General features: G+C 39.6%; 1 protein-coding gene and 1 long non-coding RNA gene across 6 annotated transcripts in view; one reads left to right on the forward strand and one right to left on the reverse strand.

Moving 5' to 3' along the window:
- Window positions 1-6,670, reverse strand: part of LOC120790643 — a 22,687-nt gene extending 16,017 nt beyond the window's left edge. For both annotated transcript variants that reach the window (XR_005707570.1, XR_005707569.1), the window contains exons 1-6: window positions 6,625-6,670; window positions 6,148-6,215; window positions 5,277-5,331; window positions 4,075-4,153; window positions 3,696-3,783; window positions 3,379-3,435 (exon numbers count right to left, since the gene is read on the reverse strand). This is a non-coding gene — a long non-coding RNA (uncharacterized LOC120790643). The remainder of the gene's footprint in view (window positions 1-3,378; window positions 3,436-3,695; window positions 3,784-4,074; window positions 4,154-5,276; window positions 5,332-6,147; window positions 6,216-6,624) is intronic.
- efcab7 (EF-hand calcium binding domain 7) lies at window positions 5,922-18,418 on the forward strand. Of its 4 annotated transcripts, XM_040128387.1 has the most exons (15): window positions 5,922-6,190; window positions 6,309-6,367; window positions 7,166-7,297; window positions 8,140-8,351; window positions 8,611-8,697; window positions 9,294-9,504; window positions 11,477-11,598; window positions 13,617-13,758; window positions 14,823-14,932; window positions 15,137-15,300; window positions 15,768-15,901; window positions 16,021-16,169; window positions 16,459-16,668; window positions 17,558-17,665; window positions 17,929-18,418. In XM_040128387.1, exons 3-15 carry the CDS (start codon window positions 7,168-7,170, stop codon window positions 18,007-18,009), a joined length of 1,860 nt encoding a protein of 619 aa, XP_039984321.1. In that variant the 5' UTR covers window positions 5,922-6,190; window positions 6,309-6,367; window positions 7,166-7,167; the 3' UTR covers window positions 18,010-18,418. The 4 variants fall into 4 exon arrangements, with proteins under 4 accessions (XP_039984321.1, XP_039984323.1, XP_039984322.1 ...); XM_040128389.1 differs by lacking the exon at window positions 7,166-7,297 and having other exon boundaries at window positions 5,923-6,190; XM_040128388.1 differs by lacking the exon at window positions 7,166-7,297 and having other exon boundaries at window positions 5,923-6,367.
- The last annotated feature ends 2,410 nt before the right edge of the window (window positions 18,419-20,828 follow it).

Genomic DNA, 20,828 nt, shown 5'->3' on the forward strand with positions numbered 1-20,828 from the left:
TGCGACACAGCCCCATCACTTTTATGACATCTTAAGGAATCTTCTTTTTAATACAGCCCATTACGGCTGACATACAAATCTTCCCCAACGTGGTGCTATCTATGGCCTGATCAATTTTTACACTGCTGAGCCGTCCCCTTGCCTCTCATTTTGTCATTTCAAAATTCATATTACATAGGATTTTCTTATGGGAAAAACTGCAATAAATGCCCGTTGCCACCCTGAAGATGTGCACAAGTCAGTACTTGGCCCTTACTTAAAAGCTTCTGAGAAAGTCAAATTTGTTTCTGTAGTAAGCAGAACTGTTTAAATGTTATTTATTTTTATGTTCCTAAGAAAATATATTGTGAAGTGCAGCATTGATTTAGAACATAACCATGTCTCGATACAGGTTGGAGGGGCTGAATTTATGAATCCTTTGCACAACTCCTTTAATTGAATTTTCCAAATCTCTCACCACACACAAATAATCAATACGTACAGCTGAGGGAAACTTGCTTCAGAATTATTAGGGCCCTTCTTTTTCAATTTTGTAGTCATCAGCACATACAGGCAGTGTGGGTATTTCTAATGCCGCAACTATGCCCAGAGGATTTATGCTCGCCCCAAGCCTGATTTCTCACCAAAAGTGACTTCTTTGGACAGCTTACTGAAACTTTTAACCTTAAAGGACAGCTGTAAGCGCTTCTTAATACTGCACTCTCACTCTGAGACAGAGGCACTTCAAACTATCACAGCATAAGGCAGAAAAGGAGCTGACAAGGCAGGAAAAAGGAGAGAGAGGGAAAGAAGGCAGGAGGGAAGAAGACATAGGGGGAAAAGTGGGACCGGGGGATTGACCTTCCTCATGGATTTACTAAGCTGCCTTGGCAGGGTGGAGGTGCTGGAGACTTTGCTTGACACCTAAAAAGTGGGGTAACCCAGGGTACAGGGTCTGAGCCAGCAGAGAGGGCTCTTCCTGGTGCGTAATGGCTGACAGAGAAGTGTTGTTATCATACTTAACCATATGATACTCGTACCTTCAGGAAATATGAAAGACTCCAAAATTTGCAGCGTTGTAAGTGAGAATTTGTAACTTTGGAAAGCAAACACACGTTTCCTCTTACAGATGAAAAGTTAAATTTAGAGGTATTAAAACACACACATACTCAATTCACTTTACAGCGTTGCTCGGTCTGGTATGACCAGTAGCTTATGGCAGCTAATCTCAGCTAATTATAGCAGACTTTAGACAGACATTGCTGTGTACAGCAACTGAACCTGTTGAGTCTGTTCGCCGACTTTATGACTCTCTACTTGTGCTACTGTTACACTATGTTTTAGCACTGACCTTTATCCCATTATTGTCACTTGAGGCTACAGTGGTTGCCTCTTTAAAGGATATGTGACAATCATGTGCTACTGTTGTCTGTTCTACTGCATGTTTGCCCGCCCAGTCCAAATGGCCCAGAGGAAAGGATAGTAATAGCAACATTTTTTTTTTTTTTTTTTTTTAGGGGGTTTGCACTGTGGTCGTAATTTCTTAGGAGGACAATCGGTGCATGAGATATTATCAAAATCATACAGTCTCTCAAATAGTACCGGCAATATTCGTATGCACGAATTGATTTGAAAGTGAATGATTTCCACATCTTTTTAAATACTGTGACTTAAACTTGTGTTATATCAGCATGCCCCACATGTTTTGTCCAGTCACTCTGAATCATGCTGCAACCCCATAACATCCACAGTTAATCATGGTTAATTACTATACCTATAAAATCAATTACTACTATGTACCTCTGGTGTGGTGAGGAAATTAGTCAAATCTATATTCAGTATGAATATTTTAGTGCTTTACTGTAGCACATCAAATCAACCCTAACTACGGCATAGTAGATACAATACAATAATATACATACTATAGCAATTTTGCCAACGAGTCTGACAAAACCCTTTTCATCGTTCTTCTCCTCCTTATCATTTCCATCACGTACATAATGATATGTAATATTGTGTCCCCACTGACAATGTCAAGCTAAGAGAACAACGTGCACATATAATCCTACGTCCTCATAAAACACTCAGCCTTTTCCAAATACTTCCTTACACTGCCCTGCCTTGTGTTCAGCGCATGGAACCAGAACCTATCGGCCATAGCAGCGAATCTAAAAAAACATTTTACACTGGAAGACGAATCATGCTCCGAGATGCCATCAACGTCATCTGTCTGGATTTCAAGCTCCCAGCAGATATAGGCCAGAACTCTTCAGCAGCTTTGAATAACAGTTTGTTTACTTAAAATGTGTGTCTCAAGTCACACAGAGGGCCGATTCTCTCCCACTGCTATCTGCCTTGACATTGTGAAGTCTGTTGTTGTAAGAAGGTTTATGCAAAACTGATACAGCACATTTCACAGATCCACCATGTGACAAAAATGTGACATTCCTAGGGTGTGGATCCACAATGCATCATGCATCTTCGGCTCCCTTACTGGAACTAATTAAAATAATTTCTAACAACCTTATCGGAAAACAAGCTTACTTCCTGACAGTATCCCCTATTCATTTTCCACAAGTCACCATTGTATGATTCGATCACAAGAATTGCTCTGCTGCAGGCATAACATGTGCCTAAAATAATCAAATTAATTCTTTCCCTAGGAAATCTACTCATTGACTTGTTTGTGTAACCATAACAAAATGTTGTTTTTCTCCAAAGGTCACAGAGCACACGATTGTCTGAATAACCCAAACAAGCATCCATTGATGATGTTAATGCTAAATAGCAAAGAAGATGCAGGAAGACGCAAATCAAATAATGAAGTAGTAGAGGATGAGGATGTCCTTGGGAATCAAACACCCTTGTGACTACATTTCCTTCTCATCTTGAAATCAACCAAACAGTTGGGACAAAAAGGTCTTCCTTTAGTCTTTTAAAGACCTACATATAAGGTCACAGTCACCACAATCACAACAGTCCACATGGGGGGGGTTACCGGCCTTCTGTCCCGATTGGATAGTTTGGTCAGTTGACTCAAAAAGTATATAACAGGGACATAACTTGTTATAAATTTCCCAAACCACATACAAGTTGTCAAAAAGGCCAAAAACCAATGAAACCTATGAGAAAGTAGGTGTTGAATTTCTACACTTATCTTCAAAAATGTGGCAGCTTTAATCTTCAATAAAACTTGTGACATTGTTCAACCCGCAGCTCTACTTAGCACATGGCCATAAAGCCTCTCAGTGATCAATGAGATAAAATTCCAGCAATGTGAACAGACGATTTTATCCAGATGGCGTAAAAAAAGCATAATAGCACATGAAGGTTAAACAATAAAGATTGTTTACTCTTACAGAGAGTTTGCTTTGGTGTATTTATTACCGGATAAATTACCTTGACTGTGACTGTTGTGGTCTTTATTTCCTTTTAACGAAGAAGCCATTCTGGATGCTGAAAAGACAAAGAATAAAAAATAAAAAATCATAAACATTTTTTTTGAAAAGGCAACAAATATAGAACCTAACCCAAAATTAGCACCTACCTTTTTGTGGCATAAATAACTACAAACAGAATATATTTCTTCAATAGTTTAAACTATTTTACATCCAGCTGGGTCTGAGAAAAATTGAACATATATCATGCAACCTCAGTTTTACACCGACTTTCTGACACAATCACATTTAACAGTGGAAGTCGCTTTGCGTACTTACTCAGCTCTCAGTGTCTCGTTAGCTCAGTCTTCAGGTCAGCAGAAGATCCAGTGGGGAAACGTCCTTGTTCACTGCTGCCCTCTGCTGACTAATTATAATACAGGATCATGGGGATAATAAGGAAACCACAAAAAACCCCAGCAGAAGACAGGAAATGGTGAAAAAAAGGATGAAAGTAGCATACTGTCTTGGAAATGAATGAACAAAGAAAAAAAAAAAAACACAGCCCTGCAAGCAGCTATTCGGAAAGGAAAAGTCATGTCAGAAGTGAATATTCAGTATGTGATAAAAACCGCCATCTCTCAACCTGAAGATGTGATGGAGACAAAGACATTTCCGCCTATTCTAAAGATTTAAGACCAAAGAAGAAGTCTCTTACGAATATTTCCTCCAGCTCTTTCCTGGCCCTGATGAATGCACCTACCGACTGTTCCAGTTTAGTTCGCAAGGAGTCCAGTCTGGTCAGAGCAAAAGAGAGTGGGGTGACAATGATACAATCACATGTTCAGAAGTCCTCAGATTATATTCTGACAGTGAATGACAGAATGAATAAATGGCTGGCTGTATAATTAAAATCTAAAAAGATGTATCTTTAAAGACTATTCACAACAAATAATACTGACTATTTCCATTTTATAGTGGATTTTTTTTTTTTTTTTTTTTAAATGATCAGTGGCTTGAAGTATGGTAAATAGATGAGCCTGGACAGAGCCTAAAGAGACTGAAAAACACAGAAATGCAGGTACAGAATTGAGGGGAAAAAAAAAAAAAAAAAAAAGTAGGTACAAGATAAAAGATACAACTAAAAATATTTTCAAATGTAGGCCAAATTTGTGCTACCTTTATTTCAACACAGTAAATTGATCTGGTCTGAAAAGCTGCTATACCTAAAGGATTAATTATCTGAACTACCTTTGCTGTAAACCAGTAATTTATGTATTTATTCGTTCACTTATGTATTTTTTTGTTTATTTTTGTTTTTTTGTTCGGCTTTTGGTATTTTATTCGTCTGGAAGTGTATCTGTTTTTCAGTCTAGCCGTTTGGGGTTCCACTTTCTTCCCCAAATACAATTCAATTTATGTTGAAATCTACAATAAGTGACCCTAATATGACAACACCAAGTGAGTGTTATGAATGTACTGCAAACCGAGCTAATGTAACGTATTAGTGACAGCACTATAAAATTAAAAACTAATGCTTGTCTTGATGGATGGGCCAGACACCAAATGTCTGCCTGGGCTAAGGAAATGGTTCTTGTGTTAAGTGACTCTTATACAACTATTTTTAGTGCTATGTAAATCACTGATAATTTAGCCAATGATGGATCTCCGTCATCCCGTGTCTCCTGTCATTAAATTCTGATATGTCATTATGACCATCAGGAAAGTGTGGCAATTGAAATATAGCAACTCATAAAAGGGAGTTCACTGTAACCCTTTAACTCTGTGTTCTACACAGACTTGAGCTCTCTTTTTTTGACAATTAAGAGTGGAAAAAAAAAAACCTAACGCCAAATAGCGGGTTGATTAAAATAAATGACAAAATAAAATAAATGCAATATCTGTGACTTCAGTACTCACTTTTCCAACTCTGCCTGCGGGACCTCTTCTTCATGTGCATTGACGTTGGTCTTGCCTGTTGATAAAGCACCACAACCTTAATACCACAACCTTAAATACACTACCATGTATGCAAGTAACTGTTACTTTGTGATCTGACAAGTGGACTGTGTTTTTTTTACCACGTAAGGATTACATTATACATCATGTCTTAATATAAATATTCATAGCCATAATAGTCCTAAAGAAAGTCCCTCTCATGAAGGACAACATCTTCGGCTCTATACTCTGAAATGCAGTTGAAGAATATGCAGAGACTTGTCATTTCCAGAGATAGATAAGGATGGAGCCTGTGGATTTAGGTTATTCATCCGGCAGCTGGCAGTACATTAATAGTGGAAGCTCTTAAAGGAGAAAAAACTATAGGAAATGATCACATCTTTAAATGCTAAGTATCTAGTTTTTTTAAAATCATTTACTGTATGCAGAATAAGGTCATTGAGCACAAATTTACTTTTTCCATTAACGCCCTGCCTCACAGTCACACACATATACTCTTCCTCGCTGTCGGTCTTCAAGGGTTCAGTCATTCCCTGCCCAGTTCTAAACTTCCAGCTCAAGGGAATGCACTGCGGCCTTTCTAGCCAAATGCCCTTTTTCTCTAACTTACAGACCTCAGCTCAGCCGCCTCATAGTGGTTGAGACAGGTCCTCACAAATTCGTTTTGGACAGGACAAAGCACATAGGACCGCATTTGCGGTTCGGGACGTGTAGCGTGCTTCAGGGTGTTAGGCTGTCCTTCTATGCGTAGCCCATGCTTCTGTGGGTTGGGTTTACACATGGTTCACATGGGCATCTCTTCGGAGAGCTGTAAGGACAGTCGTCAACACACCTGCCTGGGAACTCGCAGCCCCAGTCAGTCCCCAGTCTCGCAGGTACTGGTCTTTTGGACACTGGGTGCTATTCAGGACAGTGAAAAGACAAAATCGACTGAAACATGCTACAACAGCCTAAAGCTTACATTTTAAACTTTTAAACCATTCTTTTACCCAGAAATGAGAAAGCCAGAAAGCAGTGTGCAGCCTATGGGTGATCAGTAAATCGATTACACGGTCAGTATACCTGATATAAGGACTATTTATTTACTTACGTGGTGACCATTGTCGATGTTCAGAGCCCTTCCCACGCTATTAAGAGAAGTTAATCGTCAATGGCAATGTCAGTGCCGTTTATAGACTAGTCTGTTAGCTTCTATAGCAGAAAGCAGCATTGCTGAAGTAAATTACAGTTCGCGTATCATAAGGTGCTACACGCTTCAATTAAGTAATCTATGCGATAGATAAAGAAAGATAAAGAAAACTATACTCACGGCATTTTCGAGTTTCAGTCTGCTCCAAATTTGTGAAACTGGCGCCATTGCTACACTCAAACAGTTCGTGTAAAACATGAACTGGGGTATATATGCTTCCGGTGTCCCCTTATTTATAAAACGATTCGGACAACGCGAGAGATATTCGGAATCCAGAAAACAAATCCTTATTTGAAATATCTGCGTACTGTTTTTATTTTAATGATCTGAAAAGGTCTAAAAGGCATCGGATTCGAGTTTTTAACAGCAACGGGGACATTTAATGTTTGTTTCTTCAGTGTCGTGTTTTGGTGAGCACCGGCGAGTTTTTGTTTACGTAGCAACAGGCAGCTCATAGCAACGGTGTTCGACGAATGGCACCGTTAACGCGGATTGGAGTCAATAAAATGTACGTTGCAAGCTTCCAGATGATCATGGCAGTGTGAGGAAAGAAGTAAAAATAATAGCATTCAGCCCAAGTTAGCTGCCATATCCGGCCGTCGTCTGGTTTCTGAGGCGGAGGGAGCTAGCTGACGGTAACCAGGTCGTGCTCTTCTCCCAGAGATGTCTTTTCAAGAGTCAACTCGACCTTCCGATGAAGAGGAGGCTTTCTACATGCAGGGCAGAGCCGCGTACCTTGCTGTGTTCAGATCTAGTTTGACAAATATCGCTTCGAAACAGCAGCTGTGTCGTGGTAAGCGAACTTAAAACTACTTTAAAGCTTGCTCGTTGGACGAGTGTTGGCGTGTTACATTTGCCAGTTTAAAGGAAAAAATACTTCTTCGATTCTCGCTATTCCTATAGCATATGACGTTAGTTTAGGAACAGGCTATAGAGATGATGTTATCTGGATAGAAACCTCTACAAACACTGTACGACGACGCATTGGACACTAGCAGTCATGATGATGAAGATTAATTGGCTCTGATATCTCAAAAAAATCTACGAGCCCCCAAGCTAGGCCACTAGCATTGATTCAGTGTTTATGAACTCCTCTACAAAAGGTATCACCTGATGAGATTAAGTGTTGATGCTCTGATTTCCCCCTCAGAGAGACAGTTGTCTGTGTTTGTAGATATTGACTTCCATGTCCAATAAGTATTTGGAAGAGAACGGTATGATTTTGTTTTGGGTGGATTTCCTCTTTAAACTCTTAAACCCACACTGTCCTGCTGGTGGATCATCATCCTTACAAACCCATGCTGTGCTGCTAAGCATTGATCAGTTTCACGGAGCATCTTGTGGAAAACCCCACAGATGTATGGATGAATTTTTGGGAAAAAAGTGCATGCTGAGCGGCTACCTTTTGTAGTAATCAGTGGTTCAGATGTTACATTGTGTGAAAACCTCATTTTTGCACTCATTTTTTTACATCTCATTTTGGGAGATTTTAAATTTTTGAACAATATACATAACATTTAAAAGGTATGTCAGAAAAAATATCAGGAAAAAAAAACTACAATTGTGCTAGAGTTGTTTGTTATCTGCCTTTTTCTGCTTCTGTACTCAATGGTTTTCCCTGTTCATCTCGTTCAGTTCTCCAGCAAGCGGGAAGAAATCCATCCCATGCCACTCTCGATAAATACTGGACCCCAAGAACATCTAAACTGAACTTTGATGACTTCTGTGAGATTCTCAAGTGCGAGAAGAAAACCGAGGAAACCGAGCTCATGAGAGCTTTCAAAAAGATGGATGTTAATGGTTATGGCTTCATCACACACAATGAACTGGAGAAGGTCCTTACTACTGTGAGTAGTTTAAACCATTTTTTGTATCAATCACATCTGCAACAAATTGTCTATTTATTGTTTTAAATCAATGTTTTGGTTTTAGCTACAGTTGTAACCTTGAGTGAAAATGTGGACCTATTAATGTTGTATTCTGACGTAGACTGCGTAAACATAAAATGACTAAAATCATTAATTCGCTCATGCTCAAACAAAATACTTTTTTTTTTTTTTTTTTCTGGTACTTTTACTGCTAAAGAAAATAACTTGAATCTTCCAGAGAGGAGAAAAAATGACCACTGAAGAGGTGAATACCATTTTCTCATTAGCTGACATCAACAAGGACGGCAAACTGGACTACGCAGAAGTAAGTTCTGCTGTACTTGTCAGGTTACCTTGTGTGTCCAAGACTGTGAAAAGGTGTATTTTAAATACAGTGGTCTCATCTTGTGCAGTTAATTAAACTGATACACAAAGATGGCTGATCAGCTTAAGATAATGAATGCACCACCGTAGCCTAAGAACAAAGGCTACTATCCCAAACAATGAGTAGAAAAGCTTTTGAAACAGTAACATTATACCAACAATAGCCAATGGAATTGAATTTGCAAGTCTCCCAACCTTATTGTTGCTACTCCCTATGAATAATAAAGGCTGTTCTGAGCTTGTTCAATGCAGCACAGTAAAGGATACAAATACCCTTTCTTATGTCCCATTCATTCAAAAGTTTTTTCTCTAAAGCTGAATTGAATTCACATAAAATACAGAAGATTAAATGACACAGAGTGGCACAGAAAATTCAAAGGTGCAAAAGACAACAACAGTTTAGCCCTTCCAAACTTGTCTTTAGGTGGTTTCATATGCTTACTTCCATCCAAGATACAAGCATTTCTGACCCTTTCCACTACCTCAACAATGGGCTCATGTATCATCTCCTGACTTATAGTTTCCTGTTGCTGTCAGTTCTGCAGATTGCTTGTGTCTACAGTAGAACAGTGTCAGATGGCTGCTTTGGAGAGACTCGAGGCCGATGCCAAGCTGAAGAGACAGAACTTTGGCAGCCAGTCATGCAGCCCTCCAAAGAGCTCCGTGTCGTCAGCCTCATCAGCAGCAACACAAGTGGCAGCAGCTCACCCTCAGCCTCCAGAAACATCAGACGTGACACCCAGGAAAGGTACAACATGGGGCTTCCCAGAAGAACACAGCCTAAACTGGCTCCGAATTGGTGTTTGTTTTTATGTTTTAAAAAATAATCATGTATGTGTCAATGAACATTTACTGCTGCGCTCAGTGACTGGATATCATTACATTGGTGTATGATTCAGGGGCTACATTTCCAAAGTAGCGGCAAAAGTATCAGCCTATCATAGATATACAGTAGGTATACTCCACTCTTTCCAAATATGCACACCGATTGCCCCAATACGCCTCATCGATTAGTTTTGATGAATAAATAATAGCTCTGCGATTGATCAATTTTTCACTCCCCCTATGACAAATCACCTCATTAAGTCCATACATCACAATAGCTACACACTTAGAGCAGCTTGTTTGGAGGGAGGAGACTGTAAAACGTTGTAATTTGAGCAATCGTTTCTGCCATTAAGAGAATGACAGAAGCTCTGTCTGCACTGATGAAAAATGTCGCCTTTCAGCTCTGTGCTTTGGAGTTAACACTTGTCAAAAAGGTTCGTTTTTGTGGCCTAAACAAGCAAGGAATGGGTTCAAGTCCAGCTGCAGCCTTTAGGTACCACAGATAATGAACCAACTGTTTTTTTGGGGTTTTTTTTTTGCACCATCAGCCAGTTGAAGATGGGTGTAAAAATCTACTTTTTGCACTTTAAAACCAGCATTTTGAGGAGAGAGAAGAAAAGAGATCCTGGATGAGCGCGCCAGGGACAGGCGCACAGTGGGAAGATAGATGGGGTTGATTTAAGTGGTCAGTCCATGTTCATGTTATTGATTTGGAGGATTCCACCACTTCTCACTGGGGAGATGATGAGGGATTAGATGGTGGTAGGGAGGAGGGACCAGTCGACCAACACTGCAAAAACAAATGAGCTCCCACCTAGTAGTCGGGATTATCACATTATTGTGCTTCTGCCCGGTATTGATTCATACCCGTTACATTTCAACAAGGCTCTGACACGAGGAGCTCCGTGATCGCACATCGTTGTATTGGTAACTCTTGGAGCTCAAAAACTGTTTTGACTGCTCATTTGGTCTTACATTTGTCAGTATAAACCAGTACTTCCCTGAGAAATACAGTATAACTGTTTGTGACATGGGTAATTTGGGCTTATTTTTCACAAACAATTGATGAGATTAAATTATGTATTAGGTGTTAGGTTTCTAACAGTGAGACCAATTGATGAACTGTCATGGTGTTTCTCTGATAATTGGTCTATTTAGTTCATGTTCTTGCAGTTTTCTAGCACCAGGGAACCACTAGGGCTGAAACAATACTCCATTATTCAATATAAACTCACACTCAAGCTTTTGTTAGGCCGCGTTTCAGTGCATCTTTGTCCACATTCACAACACAGCTACAGTTTGGTCCTTTTGATTAAAATACTCTAATCAATACAAAATAGATCCATGACAAATAACGTGACAGTGGGTCTATTTATTCTCTGCTGCGATAATTTGCTTGTAAGCCTATCACATTACGTGATCTTGACTTCCCGGGCTTGAAAACAATCAGACCCCTCATTACTGAATTGGTATTTTCTGGCTTCAATTAGTGTTCAAGAAAAAACTTGTACAAGATAATGGATTTGAGAGGGTGCTCTTGTGCCATTTGTGATTTAAAATGCCTCCATAATTAATTAAAATGGGGTTGGAACTGAGATCACACTCTTTTAGAACCCAAATGCAAAGTAGCCATCTTCACTTGAACTTGGGAATGGACTTTGGAGAAGACAGATTACAATGTCAATTATGCTGTGCACCTCATTTCTCTTTTGAAAGTGTGTTTACTGTTCGGTGGGGGGAAGGCTGTGCTTGATCTGTCAGTCAGTCAGTCGAGCTCTCTGTTTTGCTTCAGCAACGTTGTTTATCGATAGTAATCTTTTACGTGTACTTTGAGCAGATGTATCTGTCTTTGTGATTTCTCATCTTTGCGTCTGATATGTGTTTATTTTCAGACAGCCGATCGTCCTCTCGCCCTTCCTCCGCTCGCAGCAGACGGTCGTCTCTGTCGAACTCGGTCGCTATGACATCGAGCATCGCTAAGGCCAGCAAAATAGCAGAGCCTCCAGGCTTACAGGTAAGCTGGCGTGAGCCCATCGCAAGATGGTCTCTAGTTATAAATGGCATTTGGTGACAGAAAATCAAGTTTAATACAGTAATTTATAGTTATATAAATTATGTGATTTACAGTACATTTTTATTGTATAAGCAAAAATCTATGTACTGAATCTCCAAGATTAACCATTTGTACCATCAGTGACAAAACCTCTTCATACATGATGTATGGGGAGAGCCCATGATGACAAGGACCCTGTAGAGCCCCACGGCAGTCCCAGTATCACTGTCAGCCCGTGGTTTTGATGGGCGAATTTAACCCCTGGGTGGATAGATATACACTGTATCGATCCCTCGCTCTTTGTTTTCACTCTTTTTGGCTTAACCTCGCCTCGGTTTGCTTTACAGCCAGGAAAATCAGTAAATAAATAAATAAATAAAAATAACAGCCCCCCGCTCCATCTCTCAGGCCCAAGCATCGTGTTGAGATTGGAAAGGGCCAGACATCATCGAGGTAAAAGAATGTGTGTCCAGAGATTACCTCCGAGGGAAGTTCTGCTCCCTATATTGGCTCTATATTGCCACAGGCTGATAATTCGGATGTGGTGGGTGGAGGGCGGAGGGCAGGCTGTGTTTTTGTAGTGTTGTGAGTGTGTATGTGTATCTCTGTCGGTGCATTGTGGGATGCAAATGTGCCTTGATGAATAGAAAGCTGGACAATAAGGATTATTCTTGCTTATTCTCAGTCTTTATGTATAGGTTAGAATTACAAGATAAGGCAAAGTTTAAATGTGTTTGGTTTTGTGTGTGTGTGTGTGTGTGGCTGGTTTGGTGTCCTGCGACCCTCTGCATGGCAGTAAATCAGACCTGTGGCCAGTGCAGGTGACAGCGCCTGTATTAGTTTGCAGCCTGACCCTCTCTCTGTGGGGGCATTCATTCTGATGTCTTTAAGCAGTAGATGGGTGCCCATGGCAATTTCCTTCATTTAATATTGTCTGGCCAAACCACTGAAGTGTTATGATTTGATCTTTTATGCCTCTCATAGCCCAAGATACATACTTTGAGAAAATTGCTTTTCTCTAAAGGAGTGACATGCTCCGTCTCTATTGTACTTTCTTTGTTTAACTTGGTGATTTATTTGTCCACTAAAATGACATATAGCCTATTCCAGACTTGCTTGGCCCCTCAGTGTCCTCTTACTGTGTGTCCACATCAACTGTGTTTTCATTTAATGTGTCTCCAATGAGTGGAAGGAAAACTTCCTTGTTTTGATGTTCCTGTTCAATTTGAAATTATCTCATTTCAGTTGTGCTACCAGACAAAAGAAACAACAGGATTTCAAAAGGAGAGAAATATTAGGATTCATAAATAATTTCAAAGTAGCCTCTTGGTAGTCTTGAATGACCGCTGACCCAAGATTGAAAGACTGTATTTATCAAAGTTAAATGGACTCCGATTTGCCCTTTCAGATACTAGAGGGAGATTTACTTCAGCCGTCGGCAGTAACACAGTGTAACACGTCTGCCCTCCTCTGGATCGGCTCGAGAATAACAAGTGTTTACACGCTGCTGAGCTGACATAAACTGTGAAATAATGAATATGCCCTGAAGGTTGGAGTGGTAATTATCAAAATGGCAGTTTCTGTTAATCAAGTGAGCAACCTAACTGTTATGATTGACTGCTTAATTCACTTTTTCATGCCAAAATATACTCCCCCCCCGTCGCAAGATAAATCCCTGTTTTAACTGGAACTGCAAATTAGTTTTGGTTTCTGTTGAATGAATAAATGCATTTTGTTGTCAAGCAGCAAAACAGTTTGTTGGGATTGTGTCAGGATCCAAACAGAGACCACACATCATCAAATATATTAGGATACACATAACATGAAATACTGCATCTGATATTTCAGAGGGAAAAAAAACTGGCTCTACGTCTGTTATAGTTTAGGAATCGTTATTCTCCTGCTTTATTAGCCACATGAAAGTTTCTATGAATGTGATGGGTCTGTCGGTTAAGCAGAAACATTATCCATTGTTCCAGGAGTGGCATCACACTTACATGAAAGGATGTCTCTTCTTGGAGGATGATGGGAGTATCAGCTCTCTGCAGTACCAGCTCCATCTCCCCCAGAAAACCAACGTCTACCTAACCATCCAACCACTCAGTCTCAGCCACGGACCCGGTACCTAAACTGCTTTATGTTACACATAAACAAAAATCGCAAAACAAATGGTGAAAAACTGATAACCGTATCGGCCATAGGGACGTTATATTTCTGCTTGCTGCCCTGATTAGGAAGGACAGAAATTAGGGTCAGGAACAGAGTAGCACCTCTGGAGCTTGTGGGAATTTAGTAGGTGTCTCCTCTGGATTCTGGATTTGAACCTTTGTGGGTGAGGATTCATCTCTAAGAAGTCCTGTGTTTTAATTGCCTGCTGGACTGCGTGCTGCAGCATTTCTACACCACAGTTTTAGCAGCAAACAGTGTAGTTGCAGAGTTGTAAAGAGGCTTTTTGTGACATTGTAACATAAATACATTATCGCCCAAGGAGTTTTCTGATTATGAATCATAAACAAAACGACCACACAGAAGACTAACTCCATTTGTTGGCCTCTTCACCATATTTTACATCGTGTGGCAGCAGGTTAGATTTTGTAGGAAATGTGCTAGATCGTGTTCCAGCTCAGTGGATGATAATTTGAGACAAACAATAAGAAGAGGGTGTAGGTCAGTTTGTAAAACTGGAGCGTGCAGTGGCAGATAGTGGAACGATGTAGGAGGTGGTAATCACATACTCAACATGATCTTGGTCACAAGAGAAAACATGCATTAACAATTCTGTATTCCAATCCAGGCATCAAGGTTCAGCCTCTCAGTTAATATATTATATCATATATTTTGTACACGTTTGTTTTCCATTGAATATGTAGTTTTGTTGTTGTTTAATCTGCTAAACCTAGAATGTAAAATAATACATGGTACGAGCAAACAACCACATAAACAAGTATAACGTGGAAATGTTTAATAGGCCTGAGTGAAATAATCACAGACAAAATACACAAATACTTGTTTGTTCATTTAATTCATCCACTCCTTTTTTTGTTCTGCTCAAATATTGTATTTTGACAATCAAATGAAGTGAAATAGCTATATTGGAACCCACAAAAAAAACCCTTGAAATGCAGTCGTCAGGTCAACATCTAATTTAATTTACGTATTGTTTTTAATCCTGTGTTACTTTCCAGACAAGTGTTCATCCTGGATGACAGTGGATACGGCTCTTTTTGTCATGTCAGCTGGTGAAACCAAAGAAGACTCAACTTTAGTGCATTTCACCGAGTCAAAAGACAAAGAGGTATGTGTGCGTGTGTTGACTGATGCACATGTACTTCACCGTTTGTTCATATTCAGTGTTACGTTTTTAATCCTTCCAGGATGATATTTAATTTGTGACGATAGAAAAATGTTTGCATGAGAAATTTACCCTCAAATGCTGGATGAAAATATTGGGATTTGCTAAGTGTTTTTGACCTACCTTGCCACTCCTTTGTTCCTACAGAAGTATGTGTGGAAAGGAGAACTGAATGCTGGGACCTACTACTTACTTCCCTTCACCAGTGGCTGCAGACTAAAGAAAAGGAGCAAAAAGAGCCTTTCTAATAAACCCGTGGAGCTTGTCTACAGGACTGACACTGGAGAACTAGACCTCACCAGGGAGCTCAGGTTTGTGTGTGTCTGTATGTACATGTATTTGTGTACTTGCCTGCCTCCTTCATCACCCATATTTAAAAACAAAAACACAATGACCTTGATCTACTTAGAGGATCTCAGTTTTTTAGTTGTTACTCTCAGCTCTTGTCGACAATTTTGGGTAATGACAGAAAAAACCTGAAATTTTACACTAATGGTTTAGGGAACTAATGTTATATATTACATACATACCTACAATTTATTTTGAACATACAAATCATCAGAAAAATAACCAAGCTTTAGCATGAAAAAAGAAACATCGTTGTGTAATCTGTGCGTCGATGCACCCCTGTGGATGCTGGACAAAAGTCTTGACTACTTTGCTTGATGTGTTGCTACTGTAAAGGTTAGATGGATGGAATGATGGACAGAAGAATGAATGGAGACTGTCCGTGTAGTCCTGCATGAAATTTCTCTGTGTTGCTCCCTTTGTGCCACAGGGAGGCGCTGTCTGACATCTTTGAGATTATAGACCTGGATGGAAATGGTTTGCTTAGTCTGGAGGAATACAATTTCTTTGAGCTGAGGACAAGTGGAGAGAGGTGTGACAAGGATTCCTGGGCTGTCTGCAAAGGTAATAATTTCCATTATGGCACTGATACATAGGAATGCCAGTGACACATTTTGAAGCAGCATAAGCGGTGAACCAACGATTTGTATTAACCGTATGTTTTTCGGGGGGGTGGGGGTAAGAAAACTTTGACATGAGAAAGAACCAGCTGACACGGCAGGGCTTCATGGAGCTGAACCTGATGGAGGCCACAGAGAAAGATGGAGACCCTGCAGACCTGTGGGTCACCCTGGAAGCCATGGGCTACAACCGCATGCTGGAGCTAGTAGAGGTCAGTTTACACATCTGATTTCACTCAAAACCACATGGCATGATGTTACCCTAATATGCTTGAATTTAAGGCTTACAACTCCACCTCAATAAGTTATTCTACTCAATATTGCATTCTCTATTGAATATACATTCTTGTTTCTCCCACCTGGTTGTCACACACACACACACACACACACACACACACACAAGCTCATACATATACTGAGAGAAACACTTGTAGACTTTCAGTAACTCACTTGAGTCCTACTAACTAAATGCATGGACACCTCTTCCTCCGACTCTGTCAGGCTTGTCCGTTCCAGATAGATGTACACTGTGAAGGCTCTCAGCTGTCTATCCAGCCACTCACGATGGACTCAGGGCCCAAGCTTCTGAACCAGGCCCTCCAGAAGTCCATCACAGCCAGGACAGGGGCCAAAGCACTGAGAGGACAAGACAATGTCTTCATCTACACCTACCGAGGAGAGCACAGGATCTCCTCCCTCATAGCCAACAAGGTAGGTAACAAACTTTGTGTAGGAGAGATTATCTGACTCTGCAGGAAGAGTTCTGCTCTGAAATTAAGATACCCAAATACTGACACAAGAGCATACGGGACCACTGATGTGAAGGTGCCCACACGGTTTAGCAGTATTGAAAATAGAAGAGTCAGTGATCCTGGTTCACTGTGATTGTACGTTTGCTATGCATCTTAATGGCCAGTAGGGGGATGATAGTCCAACTTTGAACGAGAGAATTATTGAGCAGTACGTTATTATTTATTGAATTTGGTATTGATCCGAGCACAGAGTGTATAATAAGTATGACTATATATATTTCATGATAAAAAAATTCCCAATGCTTGAATTAGACATTCTGTCTTAGTACAGTCTAAAGCTACAGTTTGACGCTGCTAGAGACCATTCCCCCCATTTGTAATTGATATGCAATAGTGGTATCCAATCTCATAGCGACAGGAGCTACTCTGAAAGAATGACCCAGTGGCACAAAAGAACCACTGAACAGATAAAACGGTTTACCTGTTCATCATGAGGGTGTGTATTTAAATTCATTATTTATTTTGTTTACTTTTACCCATTGTCTTACAATTCAACTACAATAACTTTAGCAGCTTTGGAGCGTACTTGTCTTGGATGTAACACTGTCTTCTAAGCGTTATGTATCCACATTACCAGGCCCAAACGGCAACTGGTACATAAAGATGTAGTGTTCCTGAGATTAGCACAAGGAAGATTACCGTTTTTTATGAGTAAAAAGAAAAGAGGCTATTGTTTTTCACAATAGATTCTTATTTATGTAACTCTCTATATGTTTAGCTGTTGAAATTGATTTCTTCATATTTACTGATTTCAAGAGGAAAGTTGACCAATACCCTTTGTGTTGCAGACCAACCAGAAAGTGACTGTGCATGTCAACAATGAGCAGAGCAGGAACTGCAGCAACAGCAGAGGCATGAGTGTGTTTGCTGTAGAGGTGCCAGCCCGGACCAAGATGGTATTGACGTTTTTCCTTGTGCTCTATGACAATCTGAGAAATGTCTTGGTTATTATTGTAAGAGTAGATGCTCATCTTGGAAAATTAATTGTTTCCACTCTACTACATTCAAATGTACAATTACATTGTTCATTCTGAGTAAAATATATTATTATTATTATTAATATTTTTATGATAATACATATGATGGTACATTGGAATGAAATGATTACTATATATGTTTGTATAGATACTAATACAAACATGTGTGTCCTCTGCTCTAGGTGTGCCAACATGTGCTGCCCATCAATGACAAACAGGACTGGACCTACAACTGTGTGGAGACCATACTAACCTGCACGTAAAGGTGTACTCCTATGAAAGATTCAAAGATTGTCTCTGCTACTGCTAGAGAAAAGTGATGGCCAAAAAATTATTCAAAAACCAGTGGCTTCAAATAGGGCACATAATGAATAGAAATTATTCTATATCCGCTGGCAACATGAAATAGGTTGTTACTGGTTGGATCAAATTATTGTTATGTGTGATTTTACTGTAACTAACAAGGTCCAAAAGGAACTCTGCCTAATTATTGAAACTTTAAGAAACCCTGTGTTCAAAGTTAGCTATGCGTTTAGCAACACCAGGAGTGATATCATCATAAAGTCCAAAACAAAGCTGCTAACTTTTTATTTACTTGTGCTTTTATGTATTTTACTGTAAAAGACATTTTATTATATTATCAATTTCCTCATTTAGATGTAAATAAAAATTTCCAACTGATATTCCTACGCAGGTTTCCTTAATTGATATGTTTTTAGTTTACACTTTTGAATGCATTGCTTCATTATGTTCCACATCAGTGTTTTGTCTAAATGCAGCATCACTGGGACCTTGTAATCAGTCATATTCCCAGTGTTTGATTTACACAGAGTCTGAGAGTCACCACAGCAGGTTTGCATCCACTGGGTCATGGGAAATCTTGAATCCGAATTGCTTTCAGCTGTCTTGAAAACACAGCAAAATTTTCTGATAACATTAAAAAAAACAAGGGTGAATTGAACATATGGTTGATATTTGCTACAATGACATCCTCCAATCGTAAGTGAACATTTCTTAGACATTTAGGCAACAGAGAACAGATGACAGTTTTAGTAGTATTTGAGTGCTTTCCTACTGGAAATCTGAGGAACAGCTGTTTCAAACATGTAGTTAGGACTTGCTTCAACATTGAAATTTAAGCTATACATAAAAAACATTCATAAAAAAAAAAAAAAACAAATTTAGCCAGGTTTTAACCAAGGCATCTTTAGACCTGGTAATCACCATTTAAATGAATGACTGTACTCGAGGTCTTATATTTAAAGTCTGTTTCAGCCCTGCATGAAATCTGAGTTACTTTGTGGAAATTGTTCACCCTACTCTTAACACAGTATGGGGCTGTGAGGATTTGGGGTTGGCAATGAAACAAATTCTTTTGAATGGCGCTCAGGTCTAAACTTTATTTGCCCTTGGCCTTTTCAGCTGAGAATAGTCTTGACCTCCTATTTATATCTCTCCGGTCATTATTTGCCCTTTGACTTTCTCTGCTGAAACAGTAGAACCAGTTAGCTAAATGTCACATGGCGTATGAGATGTATTTAATGTCCCGAGCCCCTGTAGGCTCTTCCTTTCCCGACACGTAGGTTAAGTAACACTCGACCGCTCGGGGTAGCTGGGTTTCAAGGAGTGATGAGCCAATTTGAACATCTGCTTTGTGGCACTATTGTTCTGCAGTGTAATTTAAATTGTTATGGTTTTTTTAGATGTGTTTTTAAAGAAAAAAATAACATTGTTTCATTTTCATTTTGTTTGGGAACTTTTAATTCGCTATGGTTTCTGTTACATGATTACTAAATCAACAGTGGCAAAAAGTGTGAGTAAGGATACGATCACCTTCCAATATTATTTTAGGTTTAACTAATGCTATGAATTAATAGAACTGAGAGTAAGTATACTCTGCTGTTGGTATGTACTTGGCATTTGCCTTTTTATAAAGCTACTGAGAGATAAAATTATATACATATACATACTGTATACAGTGTGCAGACGCTTATCCTGGTCAAACTTAAGCCTCCACTCTCATGCACATGCCCCATTGTCATGATGGCAGGTCTGAGCTCAACTTTGTTCTGCTTATGGTGATCAAACACACTGTGGTGCAACAGGCAAACAGCAGTTGCCAGAAGGGGACCATTTCACAACATTCTCCCCGCGAAATTCACCCTTTCGCTCAACTAGAGGGTTATACTGTAATATCTTTCTCTTACAGTAATTATGAGGGTAACTGATATTTAGTGAATTGAACTGACTTGTTAGAGACTTAATTATTTAGTTCATTTACTTTCCAGGTGTTTGTATAGGGCGTAAAGATTTGGACCACAAGCCCTTGCAGTCATTGACCCTTCTGTGCCTGAATCTTGACCTTAAAGGTACAGAGGTCTGCTGAAGCATGAATTAAAAGTGAGGGAATCTCACTGGGAACTTCCTTTTTTTTTTTTTTTCACCACCTGCATTTTTTCCATGGAGATCAAGACTGCTGTGTTGTATACCACAGTGCATTGTAAGGGCCTCAATGCCTAGCTCAAGGGCACCTAAGCAGAGTGGCTGATGTAAAAATACTTTCCGTCATCAATATAAAAGCTATCTCCATTACATTTAGGTTTAATAGCATTGAATGACTTTTGGCCGGCATGGGGCATCCCTATTTGCTTCATTTTTTTAGACACTCCCATGCTATCAAATTCCATGTCAGATATATTGTGCTTCCAGAAAAGTCAGTCTCCCCTTTGTAATCATTACTTTGACGCTGAAACAAGCACAATTTACAAGTTGGAAACTTGTAATCACAATAACTCCAATACGACATAGATGAGGCATATCCATGCAATCACAGTGTCTCTTGTTTGATGCCAGCCGGGGAACTTTGTCACATGTTCTCTCATCCCTCTGTCTCCTGTCATTTCCTGTCAATTCTCTGCTATTAAATGAAGGCAAAAAGTGTCAGGAAAAAAAAGCCCACTTCTTGAAATTATATGAGGGTCGTGGTGGGTTGCTTGGGGGGACTCAAAACCCCAGTATCTCTACAAATCTCGGCTATTAATCACCACACTGCAATACTGGTACTTATTTGTCTTTTCTTTGT

The sequence above is a fragment of the Xiphias gladius genome, chromosome 6 (genome assembly GCF_016859285.1).
Source record: "Xiphias gladius isolate SHS-SW01 ecotype Sanya breed wild chromosome 6, ASM1685928v1, whole genome shotgun sequence".
NCBI classification, from domain to species: Eukaryota; Metazoa; Chordata; class Actinopteri; order Istiophoriformes; family Xiphiidae; genus Xiphias; species Xiphias gladius.